Source organism: Zea mays, chromosome 2 (assembly GCF_902167145.1).
Source record: "Zea mays cultivar B73 chromosome 2, Zm-B73-REFERENCE-NAM-5.0, whole genome shotgun sequence".
NCBI lineage: Eukaryota > Viridiplantae > Streptophyta > Magnoliopsida > Poales > Poaceae > Zea > Zea mays.
Genome location: NC_050097.1, coordinates 24,902,776 through 24,924,336, shown reverse-complemented (window position 1 = coordinate 24,924,336; position 21,561 = coordinate 24,902,776). Strand labels below are relative to the sequence as shown.

General features: G+C 46.7%; 2 protein-coding genes across 2 annotated transcripts; both read right to left on the bottom strand.

Moving 5' to 3' along the window:
* Window positions 1-238: 238 nt before the first annotated feature.
* LOC100272895 (putative thioredoxin superfamily protein) lies at window positions 239-3,763 on the bottom strand. Its single transcript, NM_001147348.2, has 2 exons — window positions 3,479-3,763; window positions 239-841 (listed from the first exon to the last, which is right to left on the bottom strand). The coding sequence occupies exons 1-2, from the start codon at window positions 3,705-3,707 to the stop codon at window positions 522-524; spliced, it is 549 nt and encodes a 182-aa protein (NP_001140820.1). The 5' UTR covers window positions 3,708-3,763; the 3' UTR covers window positions 239-521.
* A 412-nt stretch (window positions 3,764-4,175) lies between these two features.
* LOC100381616 (uncharacterized) lies at window positions 4,176-7,629 on the bottom strand. The gene is made up of 6 exons (NM_001174434.1): window positions 6,980-7,629; window positions 6,547-6,713; window positions 6,302-6,399; window positions 5,558-5,908; window positions 5,054-5,470; window positions 4,176-4,948 (listed from the first exon to the last, which is right to left on the bottom strand). The coding sequence occupies exons 1-6, from the start codon at window positions 7,238-7,240 to the stop codon at window positions 4,350-4,352; spliced, it is 1,893 nt and encodes a 630-aa protein (NP_001167905.1). The 5' UTR covers window positions 7,241-7,629; the 3' UTR covers window positions 4,176-4,349.
* Window positions 7,630-21,561: the final 13,932 nt, after the last annotated feature.

The following is a 21,561-nucleotide window of genomic DNA, read 5'->3' as shown; positions in this document are numbered from 1 at the left end:
AAATAAAGAGTGAGATAGAGATTCTGCTGTAATTGGTCTTGATAATTGGCGTAACGAAGAAATTCTGCAGTACGAACAAGAGGCCCCATCCTTACATGCAGCCGTCGAGTATACGTGTTGCCATTCTGGATGCAACACGATCCCTAGTTCAGGCTCACGTGTGGTACATAATAATCAGATGAATATCGGAAACAAGATGTATATCTCAAGCATATTATTGGAGATGGCCATAAGGAATGATGTTTCATGTGTGCATTCTTATATATTATGAGAAGAATAGAACGAGGTTCTCGGTCGTCCACGTTACACAGTTCAGAGCCTCTAAAGAATAAGAAAACAAAACCAAGGCTGGGGTGGACACAAATTTCATGCCGCTTTCTTCAAACAATAATAACAGAGTATATAATATACATATAATCCCATCATCTAGAGGCAGTTATAGAATTGTTCTGTATGGCCCAAGTGGTCTCGAAATGACCTTTTGATTTAAAGGAAACCGCTCAAGAGATCCACTACGCATTCTACCTCTCGACAAATTTCTCGATGCATGTGACCAGTGTGCTCTCTGGCACGGCCCCGATAACCGAATCCTTCTTCTCGCCATCCTTGAAGATCATCGTGGTGGGGATGCTCCGGACCCCGTACTGGCTTGCGATGTCCGGGCTCTCATCTGTGTTTAGCTTGTAGCATTTCAGCTTCCCCTCGTAGTCCTTCGAGAGCTTGCCAACAACTGGTTCTATCATCTTGCATGGCCCGCACCATGCCGCCGAGAACTCAACCAGGACAGGAAGCTCGCTCTCGATCACGAGTGATTGCCATGTTGACTTTGTCACATCTGGGACTGCAATTGAGCAGTTCAAAAATTAGAGTAGCAATTGATTGATCCATAGGTATAGTATCAACAACAAAGGAAGGAATCTCAAGATATTACAACAATGATAAAAGAGTTTCAGGTGCGATTGAATGGGAGAGATAATTTTCTCGATTAGATTTTGTTTTCTACGAAATACTACTACTAACAATACAGTTTAAAGGGACAATTTGTACCAGTGCAACATTAAGTTTTATGCAGAGCAATATAATGATTTAGGTATGCCCAGGTTTTTCCATTCTTAACCAACATTACTTCGAATGCCACGCGAAATTGCAAAGGAGTCTTCTTTTTGTAAAGAAAAACTTTAGTTTCAGGGGAATTATGCTCTAAAAGGAAAATAGTTTACTTGAAGCACATTGATTCGAATTAATGATTTGACAATCATGCTAAACCAAATGTCGGAACATAAGGAGATGGATGTATAAATGAGGGTAACTGAAGCACATTGATTTAAAATAATGATTTGACAAACATGGTAAACCAAATGTCAGGACATAAGAAGATGGATGTATAAATGAAGGTGCTAGAAGTAAGGAGAAAATGCATCCAATAAGTTAGAATATGCCTCACTTTGTGCCAAAAAACATGTTGCTAATTATACTATTATACCATAATAAAGCAAGTCATAGTCACCCATGCACATGCATGGATCTCTGGATGCACATAGGAGAACTGGGTGTTTTGGTGCTTTCTCAGCAATAAAAGAGTACATCAACATAAAGGTTGTCATTTTGAATGCAACACAAGTACTAGATAGTAGATACCCGTGTGCTTGATCATTCCAAGGAAACACAATAATGTACAATTGAACCCAGCATGATATGTCGATCCCAATATGATACATCTGAACAGTTCAAATATGCCTTGATTTGTGCAAAAAGCATGTTGCAACTGTCAAAATTGATAGTTATTAAAAGAACAAGAAGCAATCTCCTAAGCTATTATTAATCATGGCTAAGAAACAAGCATTGCTGGTTTTAATCTTTGCAAATTTCATTTTAGCAAACAACTTTTATTTTAAACTTCAAGATAATTATGTTATGTATAAAGCAACCACACTAAAGGGACTAATAGGAAATGCATTCAGTTATCCCAGGGATTAACAATGTGATGTGATACATCCTCATCAAACCAAAGGGTGTTACACGCCACCATACCAAATCGATGAAATAAAAAGGGGTACATGACCCACATGAGTCATAAATGAATCTATACATTTAAGTATTTAACTAATACAGAATAAGTCAGGACTTCTATATCACCCCCACCTCCAAAGTTGTATACTTCCATATTTCGATCATAGCAGCCCTATTCGACAATATTAGAAATTGTGATACATACCTAAGGGCTTGATCGGTTTGCTGGGGATTGAAGAGGATTAAAAGTGATTGAGGGGATTAAATCCCTTAGGCCTTGTTCAGTTGTGGATCAATCATAGCCTAGATTCAATCCTGTTCCTCCCTAAAATACAGTTCAGTTAGCCCACTTCTCCAAACGTGTTTAGTTAGACCACTTCTCCTGTCTCCGCGAAACCTCCTCACTGCCGTCTGGAATCGAGCCACTTCTCTAGAGTCATGGAACCAATCCTGCCTGAAATCTATAGGACTGCATACAGAGGAGAAGGTTGGTCCGCATTTTCTGATAAGATTGGCTGCAAGTTTACTCTGCATAGAAAGCAGATACCCATAGTTTGATCTCTTCCTGGGTGGGATTTAATCTCTTGCAACCGAATATCAGAATATGCCCTGCCCCTTGTTCCCTCGAGTTCTCCTGGAAGAGGGGGTTAACCAAACAAGTGATAAAGCAAGTCACCAATGCACATGCATGAATCCCTGGTTGCACTAAAAGGTGTTTTGTTTTGGACAGGTCTGCGGAGGTGAGGGAGACTTCCCACCTGATTTTCATTGAGTGCATCTAAAAGAAATGCCACTTAAAACCTTGTTCGGTTGCAAGGAAAATGTAGGGGATTAAATCCATTTCTATTCAGTTTTGACTAGGAAGAGATTTAATCCCCCTCCAATCACCTTTAATCCACCCCTAACTGAATAAGCCCTAAACGGTTACACCAATAGACGGATTACATAGGGAAAGATTGCGTGCTTTGGCAGCAATAAAGAGCTAGAAGCACACACGTTGGACTAGTGAGGAAGCCAATTTGAAAAGTCAGATAGCTTGACGGGTTAGATGTTGAAGAGTTGTTTTGCTTTTGAGTAGATAAAATTTGGATTGGCGAGTCATTTAGCTAGTCTCTTTTAGATGGTCTGAAGTCACTTAAGGTAGATATTCACAAAGAGCTAGAAGCACACACGTCAACAGCTGCTTGTGTGGAGTTGCTAGAAAAAACAAGAACCTCACATCCAGAATGCTGCGCAGCTGCGCCCTTGGTGTCGTAACCTTTGCCTCCCTAGCTAATTCCAGCGAACAGTCGGCTACGTAGAGGAGACCACGCAACCTAAACGACACAGCATCCTCCTACGATACGATCCTATCCTACTTGTTGATTCCTAGAACCAAATCTGCAGCCCCCTCCAAAGGACCAAATCTATGAACAATTTATACAATTCTACGTACGGACGAATCCACATACACACGTCACCCGGGTACCTTGGATGGTCGTGTCCTGGCCTTGGACAGCGCACACTACGGACGCGCCACGGCCCGTGCCCCGTCGTTCCCTGGAGAGGACGGTAGTCGCGCGGAGCGGCGAGGATTTGACGGTGCGGCGCGAGGACGACGACGGGATCGCGCAGCAGATGCGGTGCCCGGGGTGGGGAGGTGAGGAGACGCAGGCGAGTGGAAAGGAGGCGACGGGGAAGGCGAGGCCGGCGGCCATGACGATCCGCGACGGGGGCGGGGGTTGAGTTCGAGAAGGCAACGGAAGGTGGGGGGAGCTGGGGGAACTGGGGAAGCGGTGCGCGATGCGACGAGAGGGAGACAGACGGGGAACGGGAGGGAAAGAAAAGCATGTGGGCTGGTAGCCTGTACTGCCAGTCTGCCACTGGTAGTTCCGAATTTTGGATCCAGTTCGCAGTTCCCCTGTGTGACTCTGGTGCGGTGCGGTGCGGCGCGGCGCGTCGGCGCCACCTCGCCACGTTAACTTGACAATGAGTGTATGACACGACAAAACGCCTCGAATTGTTCCGAGTTTCTGGCAGATGATACCGGCACATCTTTGGGTGGTCATGTACCCTTTTTATTTCTGGCAGTAGTGTGCTGTTTGTTCCAACCTTTTAATTAAATCTATCTATACGATTCAGAGTAGTGTGCTGGATGTATTTTTCGGCAGTTTATACCGCAAAATGGCTGCAATTGTACTAGCACCCAACTCAAATGATGAATCTTCACAGGTCACAGCATGTTTACCGTACACGCATCCAGCTCAATAATGAATCTTTACAACGTGTTTCTTTACAAGTTTCATCAGATTATTCCCAACTTTGAACTCCATAAAATGGTAGGACTTGGCACATCCCTGTCAGAGTTCAATGGATAATTCGAACTCTTCATCACCCACCGTTAGAACATGGGCACCCAACAGAAGTACCCTTTTGCCTTCAGGATTGGCTGCGCTCATTTGCTTGCAGGGGTCAACAGTAATCTCCACATTGGATGCACTGCCAGCCGCCGTGTGGACACTCTCAAAGCCAACCAGCTGTTTTATAGGAAAGCCCGGGACGCTTGATTTCGATCTCGCGAACAGAAGAACAGCATGACTCCCATCCATGCTACCATGATTCGAAACAGCGACGTGAACAGAGAAAACCAGAGCTTCACATGAAGCGATATCTTCAGTTTTCACAGAGCCTAGTCCATCCCTCCTTGTGTATGCAGGCTTTCTGCTGATAATGCCCAAATCGGATGAACGCGACACGGTGATCTTCTTCGGAGCCGAGGAGATGCTATATGAATATTTGGAGTAACTTAAACCATATCCAAAGCCATACACTACATCTCCAGTGTAAAATCGATATGTTCTCCCAGGGTAGCCTCGTGAAGGATCAGCTCTCATGTTCATATCAGTCATGGGAATAGCAGTAAAGGATTCAGGATACCAAGTTATAGGCAGCTTTCCTCCTGCATTACATCAACAGCCAAGTTAGTTCAGCGGCCACCACAACTTTTTCATTGCAATACATGCCATTGCCAGTCATATTTTCTTTCAAGAGGTTATTCACTCACCTGGGTTGTACTCTCCGAAAAGAATTTCTGGAAGGACTTGTCCACCAACCTCGCCAGGATATCCGAGCCAAAGAATGCTTGCGATTCGTGGATCTTGCTTTGCAAACGAAACATCAACAGGACCACCACCCAGGAGAACCAACACAAGGGGCTTCTTCGCTACACTAGCAATGGCATGTATGAGGCCCATCTGCTTGCCTGGAAGGAGAAGGCTCACTCTGTCGAAGTCCTCACGCTCTTCTGTCAGGTTCAAGCCAGCAATTACGACAACAATATCGGCTCTTTTAGCTGCTTCAACAGCTTCGCCAAACAAATCTGTTGAGTTACAGGAAGCATCCTTGCATCCAGGGGCAAAGCTTGTTTGTGTAGCATATGCTTGAATGCCCTTAAGGAAGGTCGTAGGATTGCAGGGAACACCTGAATAAAGTGAATATAATGTTAAAATGTATACACAATAGTAAGTTCAGCAAATGCTCATTCGAGGCAGTGGTGTGAGAGTGAGACCTGTATAGTCTCCGCCCATCGCATACGCGTCATTTGCAGATGGTCCAATGATGGCAACATGTCTAACTTCGCTTCTCTTCAGAGGCAAAAAATTATGGTCATTCTTCAGAAGGACAGCACCCTGCCTTACAGCTTCTGCTGCAAGCTCTCTATGCTCTTTCGTGCACACACTGTTGGGCCCTAGTTGAGAGAACCATTGGTTGTTGCTGGGCTTATCAAATATTCCAAGACGCAACTGAACCGAGAATAGATTAAAAAGGGCACGGTCGATATCTTCTTCTTGAATTTTTCCCTTCTCAATTGCTGACTTAGTATGCCGAACTAGGAAAGAACCACAGTTGATATCCATTCCTTCAAAAAATAGAGTAATCCTAACACCTCAGCAAAAGATCAGCTGATAGATTCAAGACGTAAATGTGAGATGGCAGATGATGTTCTAAGGAATTTAGTTTGACATGATGTCGAAACCTCCGAACAGCAAGGTTCTCAAGGAATCACTGGAAACAGAACGGGTAAGCCTCAAAACGGAACAAGTATGTACATAGCTTTGTAATATTGGGGGTTACCAAAATAAGGCTTACATCAGTTGGACTTGACTACCATTTTCCAACATATAGTATCTACATTTGAAAAGCTAGATTTGATTGGCCCCCCAAAAAATGCTAGATTTAACTGAGAAGCCACTTCTAGTCTACAAAGAGAAACAAATCGTGTTTTTCCAGTATAAGTCTTGAGGGTACTAACCTGCCTTAAGAACAATTGCTATTGAATCTTCGCCTGATTTAGTGTATGTCTGGTTTTCATGAATAATTGCCACAGCATCACAATCAGATGTAATGTACCTTGAGAGAATCAAACGAACACATGTAAACAAAAAATGGAAATGCTGGATTTGTTGGTTCATATAATGAAATTCCTTGTCATTCCTGAAATATTCTGTGGTCCAAGTCTCAACGGAGGCAAATTCAGAGGAAGAACAAGTAGCATACCCCTGGAAGCCCCATTCATCCCTGGTCTTCTGCAGAAGATCTTTGTGAGCACACATAGGCACACCATTGACCTGGTTATATGCACACATCAAGCAGCTAGCACGAGCCTCCTGGATGCAGGTCTTGAAAGGCGGCTGGTACGTGTCTTCCAAATCTTGTGCATTTACCTGCGAGCAGTGGATTACAATCCCAACTTGCAACAAAAATAGTGCAAAATAAATATGGTTGTACTTCGACTTTTGAACTGAGCATATTTATTTCTATAAGCAGAGTATATGAAGAGAGAGATTTTGATTTTTAACATGTCCGTGACTCCGTGTTTCTCTATGCATGAGCCAAGATATGAATGACTGTTGGGCGGTGGATATCTACGGAACTTGTTTAATCAATATTATACAAGTTCAGAGAAATGAAGAGACGTGGCCGCGTTCACCTTGGCATTGAAGGTGTACCGCGAGAAGCCTTCCCATTTCTCCATGTCATACGCTGTATAGTGCTTGCAGCACGCAGAGAGCCTGATTCTGCCTTCCTCTCCTTCCTCTCCCTGGAAACCCTTGACATACTCGAGGGAGTACGCGGCAGCGACAGCGGGGTCCTCCCCGGACGTCTCCTGGCCGCGGCCCCACCTTGGGTCTCGGAAGATGTTGATGTTAGGCGCCCAATACGTGAGGCCGGCCTGGCCGGCGTTGTGCATGCCGAGGGCCTCCGTGGCGACGGCCTCGGCGACCGCGCGCCACAGCGAGCGGTTGAAGGCGGCGGTGGACAGGATGACCTGCGGGAAGTCGGTGGCGGCGCGGACGGGGCCCGAGGAGAAGTTGACCCCGGGCCCGTTGTCGGCGAGGCCGTGGAGCGACTCGGACCACCACTGGTAGGGCGGGATGCCCAGGCGCGGGACGCCGCCCGCCGTGTTGGACAGCTGCGCGATCTTCTCGTCCAGGGTGAGCAGCGAGACGAGCGCGCGCGCGCGGGCCGGGATGGAGAGCGACGCGTCGCAGAACGGGTAGGCGCTGGTCGAGTAGGGCGACGCGCACGGGCGCGCGTTCGGCGCGGCGGCGCCTGCTGCGCCGGCGCCGGCGCAGCAGGCGAGGAGGCAGAGGAGGGCGACGAGCATGGCGGATGCGTAGCCGTTCGGTGGGGAGGAACCGGATTTCGGTCCAACAATTTGGCCGTGCGCTCGAGTCGAGTGGCTCGCCGGCGACCACTGAAACTGAGCTACTACCTGCAGTGTTGTGATTGTTACGGGACGGCGCGGAGACTGGGACGACGAACGGAGACCGGCGCCGGATGGTTGCGTCGTGGAGTGGAATGCTCGCTGCCTGCTGCCCAGTGTATGACTAGGATCAGTTGCTTGCTAGCACAGTAGCACGGCCTATGCGAATTTGTATTTCATTTTGGATAAGTGTGGACACTTGAAAAAACTCACGCTTTGGCTTATCGCGGGGAATCAGGACTCGTGAACCGTGTTTGGACCCGCAACAGGGTATTCTTTATGGTTCTTTAGTAAAAAAATAGGAACTATTCTTGGTTTCTTTCTCGTTTGTTAATGCTTGCTGGCTTGCTGCTCTGGTCATCGTCTTTGTTAAGTGATGCCCTGATGGCAGTTGTTGGCTTGTGCTTCTGTGAAGATGCTGTGGGGGATGAGTTGCAGTATCGTGGTAGCTGTCGGCCATTTTCTGAGACACTGTACCCCGTTCTTGGCTTAAGCTCTGGCTCAAGGGAAATCGTGATGCTACCGTGCAACCACACCTTGCGCTATCATGTTCACATGTTTTGGCACCATTTCGGTCTAAATACTAACGATCCCTAAGGTTTGTTTGCAGTGTGCAAGACTTTATGATCTCTCTGTGGTTGATAGAAGGACCATCCGAAACGGTGTAGGGAGCTTCAAGGAAAAAAATAGACCCCACCTCCTGGGAGGACCCATTGAGGAAGACGGATCTTGAGGTTGGTAGGTCACCTAAAGTATCTCAAAACGACGTAACGGCGAAGTGAGGTAAAGATTAAGATTGAAAAATTATAACTAGGGTTAAAACTACTCCTAAAGCTAATGCATAAGATAAATAAGATAAAACACCTTTATATTTATAGGAGGGAAGTCTGAACCCGTTACGGCATTATCAGACGAAATCCAAACAAAATCTCGTGAGATATTCAGATAATCCCTTAAGAAATCAGGATTCTGACCCGAACTAATCTCATCGTCGATTGTCCGGACTAACACGCCGAACCATCCTACGCGAAGACCGAACCGCCCGGGCTAACACGCTAGACCATCCGACAACACCAATACTATCAAATCACATGTTCAACAATATGTATAATGCAATTCTTAATCTGTAAGGAGGCTTGATAGTTTGATGACTTTTGAGCCCGACTCGATGAAGCGGGCAAGCTCTAAATAAAGACATTTGTTGCAGGATTTTATTCCAACCTTTTATTTCTACGAGCGATCATCAATCAGTATGAGGATGACACCTCTCCAACCTTGCCATTGAATTATTCTAGTTCTTTGGAAAAAACTCACATCTCGTTCACTACGTCTTATTTAGAAAGGACTTCTACTTTTTTATAGTATTTTGTCTTAATAAATTACAGCTACAGCAGTCCGAATAGCTGGCTTAAAGTCACATCGAACAAACTCTCAAATTATACATTGCTAAATAGAAATCAATAATATAGACATTGTCCTACCGTTGTTGCCGGAAGTGATCCGGACTACACACTAATAAGGGATACACGTCCATGGTCAATATACCATAAGGGCTTGTTCGGTTAGATCCCAATCCATGTGTATTGAGTGGGATTGGATGAGTTTAAATCCCAAGCAAGTCAATCTTCTTCTTAATTTTTTCCAATTTCATCCAATTCATGTGTAACGGGATTAAACGAACAAGGCCTAACAGGTAACATAGCGGACCGATAAAATCGATTGGAGACCAGTCAACGGATGTTGATCATATTATTTGTTTATAGACTTCCAAATATCTTCCAAGAAGACCCATCGACATGAGCATGTGGAGGTTGTTATATGATCGATAAGACCGCCTACACCACCGCTAGATCTCACCGGGAGACGTGATGAATAACAAGATAAAAAAGAAACAAAAGGATTAACATGCTAGTATTTGTATTTTGATTTTGATTGGATCGATTGATGGTGGTCCTCTTATATATAGAGGGGGAGGACTTATCCAAGTAAAAAAACAACTCTAAAACATGTTGGACAGGTTTACAAGGTTTCAAATAGTAAAAACCAACTTGCTAACGAACGAGTTTGAAAAAACAACAAATGACGTCCTTGTTAGGATGTGTCCTCTACACTAGCGGTTAACAGTTACCAGGGTAGGGTTAATCCTATCCGTCTAACCGCGCCCCTGATCGGGGGCTATCCTAACCGTTGGTTGCAGCCCCCAGTCACACGACGCCATATAAATAGATTAAGGGGGCCGACGGGTTTAGCCAACGCTAATCGCTCGACCACAAACCCTAATCGACACCTTGAGAGGAACCGATCCCTAGGCGCTCGGAGTGACCGGAATCGCTGCGACTATGTCTCAGATCCCCGGTATTCCATCGGGATCTGAGGTTCCCCCTGCAGGCAACATTGGAGGAGTTGATCCACCGCCGATCAACGATGGGAACCAATCTCCTCGACACCAGCAGGGAGATCGAGAAGGAGGAGGAGCCGAGTCTTCGCTGCAAGACGTCGCCGCAATGACGGTTAGGAACAACAACGACAGTATGTATACATGTACCCCTCAGTAAAATAGATCTACTCATCATCAAGGTATTTTAGACATGGATTGCTATTATAGGGACTTAGGAAATGATCCTAAGCACCAGAGATTCTAACAGTCCTAGCCCACCACTAGAGCTCGCTTAGACCGAGTTTTACAAGGAAAACTGACAACAATAGTCGGTTTGATAGAGGAAGTTGTGAAAGTCGCCTAGAGGGGGTGAATAGGGCGAATCTGAAATTTATAAACTTAATCACACTACAAGTCGGGTTAGCGTTAGAAATATAAACGAGTCCGAGAGAGAGGGCGCAAAACAAATCGTGAGCAAATAAAGAGCGAGACACGATGATTTGTTTTACCGAGGTTCGGTTCTTGCAAACCTACTCCCCGTTGAGGTGGTCACAAAGACCGGGTCTCTTTCAACCCTTTCCCTCTCTCAAACGATCACCTAGACCGAGTGAGCTTCTCTTCTCAATCAAACGGAACACAAAGTTCCCGCAAGGACCACCACACAATTGGTGTCTCTTGCCTTGGTTACAATTGAGTTTGATCACAAGAAGAATGAGAAAGAAAAGAAGCGATCCAAGCGCAAGAGCTCAAATGAACACAAATGTCGCTCTCTCTAGTCACTATTTGATTTGGAGTGATTCCGGACTTGGGAGAGAATTTGATCTCTTTGGAGTGTCTAGAATTGAATGTTGTAGCTCTTGTAATATGTTGAAGGTGGAAAACTTGGATACGATTGAATGTGGGGTGGTTGGGGTATTTATAGCCCCAACCACCAAAAATGGCTGTTGGAAGGCTGTTGTCGCATGGCGCACCGGACAGTCCGGTGCGCCACCGGACACTGTCCGGTGCGCCAGCCACGTCAGCAGACCGTTGGGGTTCGACCGTTGGAGCTCTGACTTGTGGGGTCTCTGGGCTGTCCGGTGGTGCACCGGACAGGTCCTGTAGACTGTCCGGTTCGCCAACTGCGCGTGCTCTGACTCTGGCGCGCACTGTAGCGCATTGAATGCGGTTGCAGTCGACCGTTGCGCGCGAAGTAGTCGCTCCGCTGGCACACCGGACAGTCCGGTGTGCACCGGACACTGTCCGGTGGCTCACCGGACAGTCCGGTGACTCACCGGACAGTCCGGTGACTCACCGGACAGTCCGGTGACTTATAGCGGAGCGCCCTCTGAATTTCCCGAAGGTAGCGAGTTCAGCTTCAAGTGCCCTGGTGCACCGGACACTATCCGGTGGTGCACCGGACACTGTCCGGTGGCACACCGGACAGTCCGGTGTGCCAGACCAGTGTGCCTTTGGGTTGTCTTTTGCTCTCTTTGTTTGAACCCTTCTTGGTCTTTTTATTGGCTTATTGTGAACCTTTGGTACCTGTAAAACTTATAGACTAGAGCAAACTAGTTAGTCCAAATATTTGTGTTGGGCAATTCAACCACCAAAATCAATTAGGAAATAGGTGTAAGCCTAATTCCCTTTCAATCTCCCCCTTTTTGGTGATTGATGCCAACACAAACCAAAGCAAACATAGAAGTGCATAATTGAACTAGTTTGCATAATTGTATGTGCAAAGGTTACTTAGAGTTGAACCAATAAAAATTCTCATAAGATATGCATGGATTGTTTCTTTATTTTCTTAACATTTTGGACCACGCTTGCACCACATGTTTTGTTTTTGCAAATTCTTTTGTAAATTCTTTTCAAAAATTCTTTTGCAAATAGTCAAAGGTAAATGAATAAGATTTTGAGAAGCATTTTCAGAATTTGAAATTTTCTCCCCCTGTTTCAAATGCTTTTCCTTTGACTAAGCAAAACTCCCCTTATATAAGATCCTCCTCTTAGTGTTCAAGAGGGTTTTAAGACACCAATTTTGAAAATACTATTTTCTCCCCCATTTGAACACAATAAGATACCAATTTGAAAATCGTTATTTAAAATTAGGTGGTGGTGCGGTCCTTTTGCTTTGGGCTAATACTTTCTCCCCCTTTGGCATGAATCGCCAAAAACGGATACTTGAGTGAAATATAAGCCCTTTTAAACTACTTTCTCTCCCTTTGGCGAACAAAATATGAGTGAAGATTATACCAAAGTTGAAGAGTTGCTCGGAGCGATGGCGAAGGATGAGTAATTTGATGGAGTGGAGTGGAAGCCTTTGTCTTCGCCGAAGACTCGAATTCCCTTTCAATCTATGACTAGGTTTGAAATACACTTGAAAACATATTAGTCATAGCATGTAAAAGAGATATGATCAAAGGTATATTTATGAGCTATGTGTGCAAGACATCAAAAGAAATTCCTAGAATCAAGAATATTTAGCTCATGCCTAAGTTTATTAAAAGTTTGTTCATCTAGTGGCTTGGTAAGGATATCGGCTAATTGTTCCTTGGTGTTAATATAAGCAATATCGATATCCCCTTTTTGCTGGTGATCCCTTAGAAAATGATACTGAATGGCTATGTGTTTAGTGCGGCTATGCTCAACGGGATTATCCGCCATGCGGATTGCACTCTCATTATCACATAGAAGAGGAACTTTGGTTAATTTGTAACCATAGTCCCTAAGGGTTTGCCTCATCCAAAGCAATTGCGCGCAACAATGGCATGTGGCAATATACTCGGCTTCGGCGGTAGAAAGAGCTACGGAATTTTGCTTCTTTGAAGCCCAAGACACCAAGGATCTTCCCAAGAACTGGCAAGTCCCCGATGTGCTCTTTCTATTAATTTTACACCCTGCCCAATCGGCATCCGAATAACCAATTAAATCAAATGTGGATCCCCGAGGGTACCAAAGCCCAAACTTAGGAGTATAAACTAAATATCTCAAGATTCGTTTTACGGCCGTAAGGTGAGCTTCCTTAGGGTCGGCTTGGAATCTTGCACACATACATACGGAAAGCATTTTGTCCGGTCGAGATGCGCATAAATAGAGTAAAGAGCCTATCATCGACCGATATACCTTTTGATCTATGGATTTACCTCCCGTGTCGAGGTCGAGATGCCCATTGGTTCCCATGGGTGTCTTGATGGGCTTGGCGTCCTTCATCCCAAACTTGTTTAGAACGTCTTGAGTGTACTTCGTTTGGCTAATGAAGGTGCCCTCTTGGAGTTGCTTCACTTGAAATCCCAAGAAGTACTTCAACTCCCCCATCATCGACATCTCGAATTTTTGTGTCATGATCCTACTAAATTCCTCACATGTAGATTCGTTAGTAGACCCAAATATAATATCATCAACATAAATTTGGCATATAAACAAATCATTGTCAAGAGTTTTAGTAAATAAAGTACGATCGACCTTTCCGACTTTGAAACCATTAGTGATAAGAAAATCTCTTAGGCATTCATACCATGCTCTTGGGGCTTGCTTGAGCCCATAAAGCGCCTTAGAGAGTTTATATACGTGGTTAGAGTACTCACTATCTTCAAAGCTGGGAGGTTGCTCAACATAGACCTCCTCCTTGATTGGTCCATTGCGGAAGGCACTTTTCACGTCCATTTGATAAAGCTTGAAGCCATGGTAAGTAGCATAGGCAAGTAAAATGCGACCAGCCTAGCTACGGGTGCATAGGTTTCACCAAAATCCAAACCTTCGACCTGTGAATACCCCTTGGCCACAAGTCGGGCTTTGTTCCTTGTCACCACACCATGCTCATCTTGCTTGTTGCGGAAGACCCACTTGGTTCCTACAACATTTTGGTTAGGACGTGGAACTAAATGCCATACCTCATTTCTAGTGAAGTTGTTGAGCTCCTCTTGCATCGCCACCACCCAATTCGAATCTTGTAGTGCTTCCTCTACCCTGTGTGGCTCAATAGAGGAAACAAAAGAATAATGTTCACAAAAATGAGCAACACAAGATCGAGTAGTTACCCCCTTTTGAATGTCTCCGAGGATGGTGTTCACGGGGTGATCTCGTTGGATTACTTGGTGGACTCTTGGGTGTGGCGGTCTTGGAACTTGTTCATCTTCCTCATCTTGATCATGGGCATCTCCCCCTTGATCATTGCTCTCCTCTTGAGGTGGCTCAACTTCTTGATCTTCTCCTTCATCATTTTGAGCCTTATCCTCATCTTGAGTTGGTGGGGATGCTTGCGTGGAGGAAGATGGTTGATCTTGTGCTTGTGGTGGCTCTTCGGATTCCTTACGACACACATCCCCAATGGACATGTTCCTTAGCTCGACGTGTGGAGCCTCTTCATCACCTAATTCATCAAGATCAACTTGCTCTACTTGAGAGCCGTTAGTCTCATCAAACACAATGTCACAAGAGACTTCAACTAATCCAGAGGACTTGTTAAAGACTTTATATGCCCTTGTGTTTGAATCATAACCTAGTGAAAGGATCACAATGCCCAAGAGGGGGGTGAATTGGGCTTTTCTAAAAATCAACACTAATTAAAAGCTAAGCAAGAGCTAAGCAAGAGCCCAACTTCACCCCAACAACTAGCACTAAGATAATAATACTAGAAATACAATAATGCTAAGACAATACTTCAAATACTTGCTAAACAAATACACAATGTAAAGTGCTTGAATTAAGTGCGGAATGTAAAGCAAGGTTTAGAAGACTCCTCCAATTTTTTCCCGAGGTATCGAAGAGTCGGCACTCTCCACTAGTCCTTGTTGGAGCACCCGCACAAGGGTATCGCTCCCCCTTGGTCCTCGCAAGAACCAAGTGCTCACTACGAGATGATCCTTTGCCACTCCAACGCGGTGGATCCCTCGAGATCGCTTACAAACTTGAGTCGGGTCACCAACAAGATATTCACGGTGATCACCGAGCTCCCAACGCCACCAAGCCGTCTAGGTGATGCCGATCACCAAGAGTAACAAGCCGTAGACTTTCGCTTGACCAAGAGAAGCCTAATGCAAGTGGTGTGTGCTCTAGGTGGCTCTCGCTAGCGCTAATGAGGAACAAATGCGGGATTAAGATTCTCTAATCTCCTCACTAGGCTTTTGGTGCTTGCAATGCTCTAGCAATGTGCTGGAATAAATGTGGAGTGCAAGACCTTTAATATGGTGGGTGGAGAGGGTATAAATAGCCCTCACCCACCAACTAGCTGTTACATGCATTTTACTGCGCACTGGCGCACTGGACAGTCCGGTGCGCCACCGGTGCGCCAACGGTCGTTTCCAACGGCTAGTTCTGATAGTTAGCCGTTGGACTCATGGCACACCGGACAGTGAACAGTCACTGTCTGGTGCACACCGGACAGTCCGGTGCACTGTCCGGTGCACCACTATAATTCACTTCTGAAACAGGTGCGCTCGGGTTTTGCTGCCCGGGGAGGCCTTCCCCTGGGCCAGCCTGGCCTACCTGGCAGATGGTGCACCGGACAGTCCGGTGCACACCGGACAGTCCGGTGCCCCAGGGCCAGAAACCCTACCTCTTGTTTTTCAGCTGATTTTCAAATCGCTTTTCGTTCTAACTTGTGAGTGAGTTCTAGAGTGACACCTAGCACTGTATGTGAGTGTGATTGTGCACCAACACTACACTAGAACTCTCTTGGTCAAACTACTCATCGACAACCCCTCTTTATAGTACGGCTAAAAGAGAATAAAAGACCTAACTAAATCACGAGTGTCCACATCTCCTTGACACTCGGACTCCGTAGTCCTTCACCTTTTGTTTCGTCGTTTTAGCCGTCGCTTCGAGTTCTTATCTCCGGGATTGTTTTCACCGTTGTAGTACTTCTACCTGTAATGCGACCTAACTTACCATTTGTCTATGCAAAACACACGTTAGTCACATATAACATTACGTTGTCATTAATCACTAAAACGAACCAGGGGCCTAGATGCTTTCAATCTCCCCCTTTTTGGTGATTGATGACAACCCTACAAGTTTTGTGAGAGTAGTTTGTTTTGGAGTTTCTGTCAATAGAAAGGATGGTTAGTTATACTCAGTAATCTTTGACAGAAAGAATGTGTACCATAGTAATAAGAATGATCGCATACACATCGTAAGTTTCTTGTTCATTTAAAAGTAAAATCAAATCGATGAACAAGAACTAAAAGACTGGTGATAAAATATAAGGTGAAAACATAATACACACAGTCAATCATAAGCATCGAGAGTATATATAGAGTTTGTGAGCCAAAAGACACCAAGCTTGTATAGAGAGTAGCAAGCACTATTACATCAAAATGACTCTCGACTAACTCTCTAACTCCCCCTAGCTCTCACAACTCATATCTCTCCCCCTTTGGCGTCAAACACCAAAAGGGTACCCGAACCTACACATCTGAAGTGGGAGGAGGCAGCGGGGGTGCATCCGGTCGCGGTCGAGGCAGCAGAGCGAACGCCGGCTGGGGGTCAGAGTCAGTCTCGGATCCAGGATCTGCTGTAGAAGCTGGAGCTGGTACTGACTCGGACTGAGGCCACGCTGCAGAAGCTGCCGGAGCTGAAGTGGTCACAGATACTGCCATAGCAGTAGTGGAAACAGCAGAAGCTGGTGGCACTGGCGGCTGAGGACAGACAGAGCTGAGAACCGGTGACGTGAAAGCCAGGGTGACCGACCGGAGCGGAGAAGGACCAATAGAAGGACCAACAGAAGGAAAAGGGGGTCCTGACTGAATCGCTGGCACAACAGGAGCCTGAAGCGGAGGAGGTGGTGCAGATTGAACCGAGGGAACCGAGACACCAGAATGTTGTAGCATAAGAGCCATGAATGCCCTGCTCTCAGCCCGATCCTGGAGAAGCTATTGCTGAAGAGAATCCTGTCTGTCCTGTATGGTCTGAAACATCGAGAGCATCCTCTCGGATAACTGCTGATGGGCTGCTGCCTGGCGGGTCTGCTCGGCTGCCAAGTGAGCCTGCTGCTGAGTGAGTGTCTAGAGAATCGAAGCAAGAGCAGGGTCAATCGCAGGAGGGGCAGCATGGCTAGCACTAGAACTCCCAGCCTCATGATCATGTGAGCGTGGAGGCATAGGAGGTGGAGGCATAGGAGGCGGAGGCGGAGGTGGAATCCCAAAATCATCATCATCATCAACTGCTGCATCCTGAGCTTCGAACTGATGAAGAGCAGCATCCTCGGCCTGAGTGTCAAAAACTGGAGCAGAAGCTGGCACAGGAGCCTCAGGCGCTGGACGGTAGGATCCAAAAACAAGGCGTGAGGCCTCAAGTGTGCCCTGGAACTGTGGAGGCCGAATCGGCTGAGCAAAAATGTGGCACAAGTAGTGAGCATATGGCAGCTGACGACGAGCACGCATACCATCCAATACGGTGTCCTCAATCTCACAAATAAGGAAATCAACAACGTCAAACTCAGAGTGAGAGACCAGGGCACCAAGGAGCCAGAGCTGGATATGTGTGGTAGCCTCCCTGTATCCCATCCACGGCAAAAGTGTCCGTCTCATAAGCTGAAATAGGAACTTCGTTGCTGTAGTGAAATCTGCCAGTGAGCGTCGCGACCCATCTGAGAAGGGCGAGCGGAACAGAGCCGCGACGTGAGCTGTACCCGGAGCCACACCGTCGTGAGGGCGACAAGGAGGGTCAGAGGTGTCGTAGCATAAGCTATGAAGTCGAGTCGATGACTCGTGAAATCCAAAGAGCTGGCGAATCTGGCTGGCAGTAATAGTGACATCCTCTCGCTCAAAATGAAACCTCATCCAGTGATGATCTGGGTCTATCCATACAGTCGCGTAGAAAACTCGGACCCACTCCTCAACACACCTGTCGCTGGTAGTCAAAAAACTCAGAAGGCCAGGCAGATATGTGAGGTGCACCTCAGAGTCAGCACCAACGGCTAGCAGAAAAGCTGGAAGATCCAAAAGCCGGTGCACTCACAGAGCAATCTGTGCAGACATCTGTGCCCTGAAGAAAGATTCTTGAATCCTGGTGCTGAAGAGGTCAACTGTAGCAGGGTCCCTCTGAGCCGGTAGCCAAGACTCCACGGGTACGTATCTGAACCTACGTACCCGTGCCGCTGTAGCACGCTGAAGGTCAAACAATCTAGGATCGGCAGCCAGAGGTTGCACCTCAGTCTCATCGCGCTCCCGGAAGCGTGCAGGTGGGATAGGTGGAGCGGAAACAGGAGCGGGAGGAGGAGCAGTGGAACCTGGTGTAGAGGAGGTGGTGGATGGCGCAACAGGGGTGACAGGAGCAGGCAAAGTGGGTGGAGGAGTGGAAGCTGAAGTAGTGGTGGTAGTGGAGGAGCGAGGCCGGGAGGCGAGACGATGAACACGGTACACAATCTGATCTGATGGAGTCTGAGGCTGATCTCCTAGCTCGGCCTCCTCAGCGGCTGCTGCTGCTGCCACTGCTCGGGCTGCTCTGTCCATACGCCGCTTCTTGCGGCCTTCCTGCTGCTCTAAGTATACTGTCTTGCCCTTGACCTGCCTGAAGGGGCGACGAGGATCCTCATCATCGCCTCCCCCTGGCGCCGACACATTCTTCGTGCGCGGTATCCTGACCTGACGACTGCAAAGGAGAGAGAGAGGCTAAGCACAGGTCGATAATATCCGATAGAATATCAAAGGAGGAGATGTCTACCTGGAAAACTCACACGACAGGTGGAAATCCAGGCAAGACAGGAGACAGCTCACGGGCAGGCAAGGTCACTGAAATGACAGAAGAGGTGAGCACGTATTAGTCACATAGTCATAAGTATATGAAATGTGAATAAATACATACACAGAGAAATATGGCACAAAAAACGAGAGATAAAGCGATCGAGAGGTCAAACGACGTGAAAACGGCGTTTGAACGATAAAAAGTGCCATAGGAGGTTTGGAATTCGAATTGAGGCACGAAATGACGTGGAATTGAGCCGATACTTTACGAATAGGTTTATATGGGTGAATATGAGTGAAGTGTGTGCTTGGTTTGAATTTAGGCGAAGAAAATGAGATTTGGGCACTCGGCTCGGAAACGATCGCTCGAAACGGGGAATTTGGTGAAATTAAATCCTAGAATATCGGATGGGCGTGAAATTTTGCGAATATGTTACTGGAGGGGTTGTGAATGTGCCTGAAAATTTTGGGTTCAATTTGAGCATTTTTGGCTGGTTTGGGCATTTCACCGAACACGTGGTGCGCGGAGTTTTAGGGTTTTGGAGAAATGGCTATTAGAGGCTGTGAAACCCTCCCTAAGGAGCTGAGAATCTACAAGGATGTTCAAGGCACATAGAGGAATACATTTCACCACTTGGTTTCACTGGAATTCACAGGAATTTGAAATGGGCACAAAGGGGTGGAAGAGGGGAGCTCACTGCCCAGAGAAATGGAGAGAGAGAGATAGGGAATTCAGAGGAGTCTCACCAGAGAGGAGGGCAGGGCTGTGCACAGGGTCGCCGGAGGATCGCCGCCGGGGAGGGGAGATCGCCGGCGAGGGAGGAAGTCGCCAGAGACAGAGAGAGACAGTGGCTAGAGAGGAGACATAGAGCCTGGCCTCGGGCTCGGGCGAGGAAAAGTTTTTTTAAAAACCGAATATGGGCGCACCGGACAGCGCACAGGAAAAGAGATTTGAAGCGCGCGGCTGCCGGTGCACCGGACATTGCACAGTGCAGTGTCCGGTGCACATCGGACTGTCCGGTGAGCCCAGACAGAGGGAAGATTTGAAAATTTTGAATTTTTCTATCTAATTTCCAACCAAACCAAATCCCATCTTATAATCACACAAAATAACACTTGTTGGGACAGGTATTGACACCCTCATATATTTTCTCATAATTTTCAAAATATTTTGCCATAGGCTAGATAATTTTTAGAGAAAATAGGCAAATGGTGAAATTTGCATTTTGGCCTTGCACTAGGGGTTTTCATGAGTGATTTGAGTTTTGAATACTCCCCCTAAGTGCAGTACCTCATGCATATTTCAAGAACCAACAATTGCATAAAAAGTAAGAATTCAAGTGCTAAAAGCTTAAAACTAAGACTTGTCAAGTTTGATCCGAGTTATGCTTTTTCACTCGCTTTGTTGGCGGTTATCTCAACTAGGTTAGACAAGCCCTAGATGCAATACAAGAAATTTAAACATGCAATGCAAGCTTGACAACACCATTTGACATCTTACATAAAATTTCTGAGATCAAGAATATTTAGTTCATTTCTCAACATGCAAAAGCAGGTCTTATCAAGTGGCTTAGTGAAAATATCCGCTAATTGATCTTCCGACCTCACTCCTTCTAAAACGATATCTCCTTTAGCAACATGATCTCTAAGGAAGTGATGACGGATATCAATGTGCTTGGTGCGAGAGTGTTGTACAGGATTATTAGCAATTTTAACAGCACTCTCATTATCACACAACAAAGGTACCTTTTCTAGAACTACGCCATAGTCTAGAAGAGTTTGTTTCATATACAAAATTTGTGTGCAACAAGCACCTGCGGCAATGTATTCCGCTTCGGCAGTTGACAAGGCAACACTATTTTGCTTTTTGGATGTCCATGAAACTAGTGATCTACCAAGCAGATGACATCCCCAGAAGTACTTTTCCTATCAATTTTGCAACCGACATAATCTGAATCGGAATAGCCAATTAAATCAAAAGTAGCTCCTTTGGGATACCACAGACCAACGCTTGTGGTGTGCCTGAGATACCTAAGAATTCTCTTAACAGCGCTGTCGGGAACCATAATTAGGGGTACCCCCAAGACTCCTAATCTCAGCTGGTAACCCCCATCAGCACAAAGCTGCAAAGGCCTGATGGGCGCGATTCCGGTCAAGGCTCCGTCCACTCAAGGGACACGATCTCGCCTCGCCCGAGCCCAGCCTCGGGCAGGAACAGTAGACCAAGGCAGATTCACGCCTCGCCTGAGGGTCTCCTCAAGCAACGGGCGCACCTTCGACTCGCCCGAGGCCCTGCTCGAGCAGGCTTCGCGGAGAAGCAACCTTGGCCAGATCGCCACGCCAACCGACCGTATCGCAGGAGCATTCAATGCAAGGATCGCCTGACACCTTATCCTGACGCACGCTCCTCAGTCGACAAGGCCGAAGTGATCGAAGTCACTTCGCCGCTCCACTGACTGACCTGACAGGAAAACAGCGCCGCCTGCCCTGCTCCGACTGCTGTGCCACTCGCCAGAGTGAGGCCGACAGCAGCTAAGTCCAGCCTCGGGCGCCATAGGAAGCTCCGCCTCGCCCGACCCTAGGGCTCGGACTCAACCTCGACTCCGGAAGACGGACTCCACCTCGCCCGACCCCAGGGCTCGGACTCAACCTCGACTCCGGAAGACGGTCTCCGCCTCGCCCGACCCTAGGGCTCGGACTTAACCTCGACTCCGGAAGACGGTCTCCGCCTCGCCCGACCCCAGGGCTCGGACTCGACCTCGACC

Excerpts from the sequence above, each read along its gene's own strand:
- LOC100272895 (NM_001147348.2), bottom strand. The coding sequence starts at position 3,707 with ATGGCCGCCGGCCTCGCCTTCCCCGTCGCCTCCTTTCCACTCGCCTGC. Across the intron at positions 842-3,478 it reads CCAGGACACGACCATCCAAG|TCCCAGATGTGACAAAGTCA; the intron begins GTACCCGGGTGA and ends GCTCAATTGCAG.
- LOC100381616 (NM_001174434.1), bottom strand. The coding sequence starts at position 7,240 with ATGCACAACGCCGGCCAGGCCGGCCTCACGTATTGGGCGCCTAACATC. Across the intron at positions 6,714-6,979 it reads GGTACACCTTCAATGCCAAG|GTAAATGCACAAGATTTGGA; the intron begins GTGAACGCGGCC and ends CACTGCTCGCAG. Across the intron at positions 5,471-5,557 it reads GATGGGCGGAGACTATACAG|GTGTTCCCTGCAATCCTACG; the intron begins GTCTCACTCTCA and ends CACTTTATTCAG.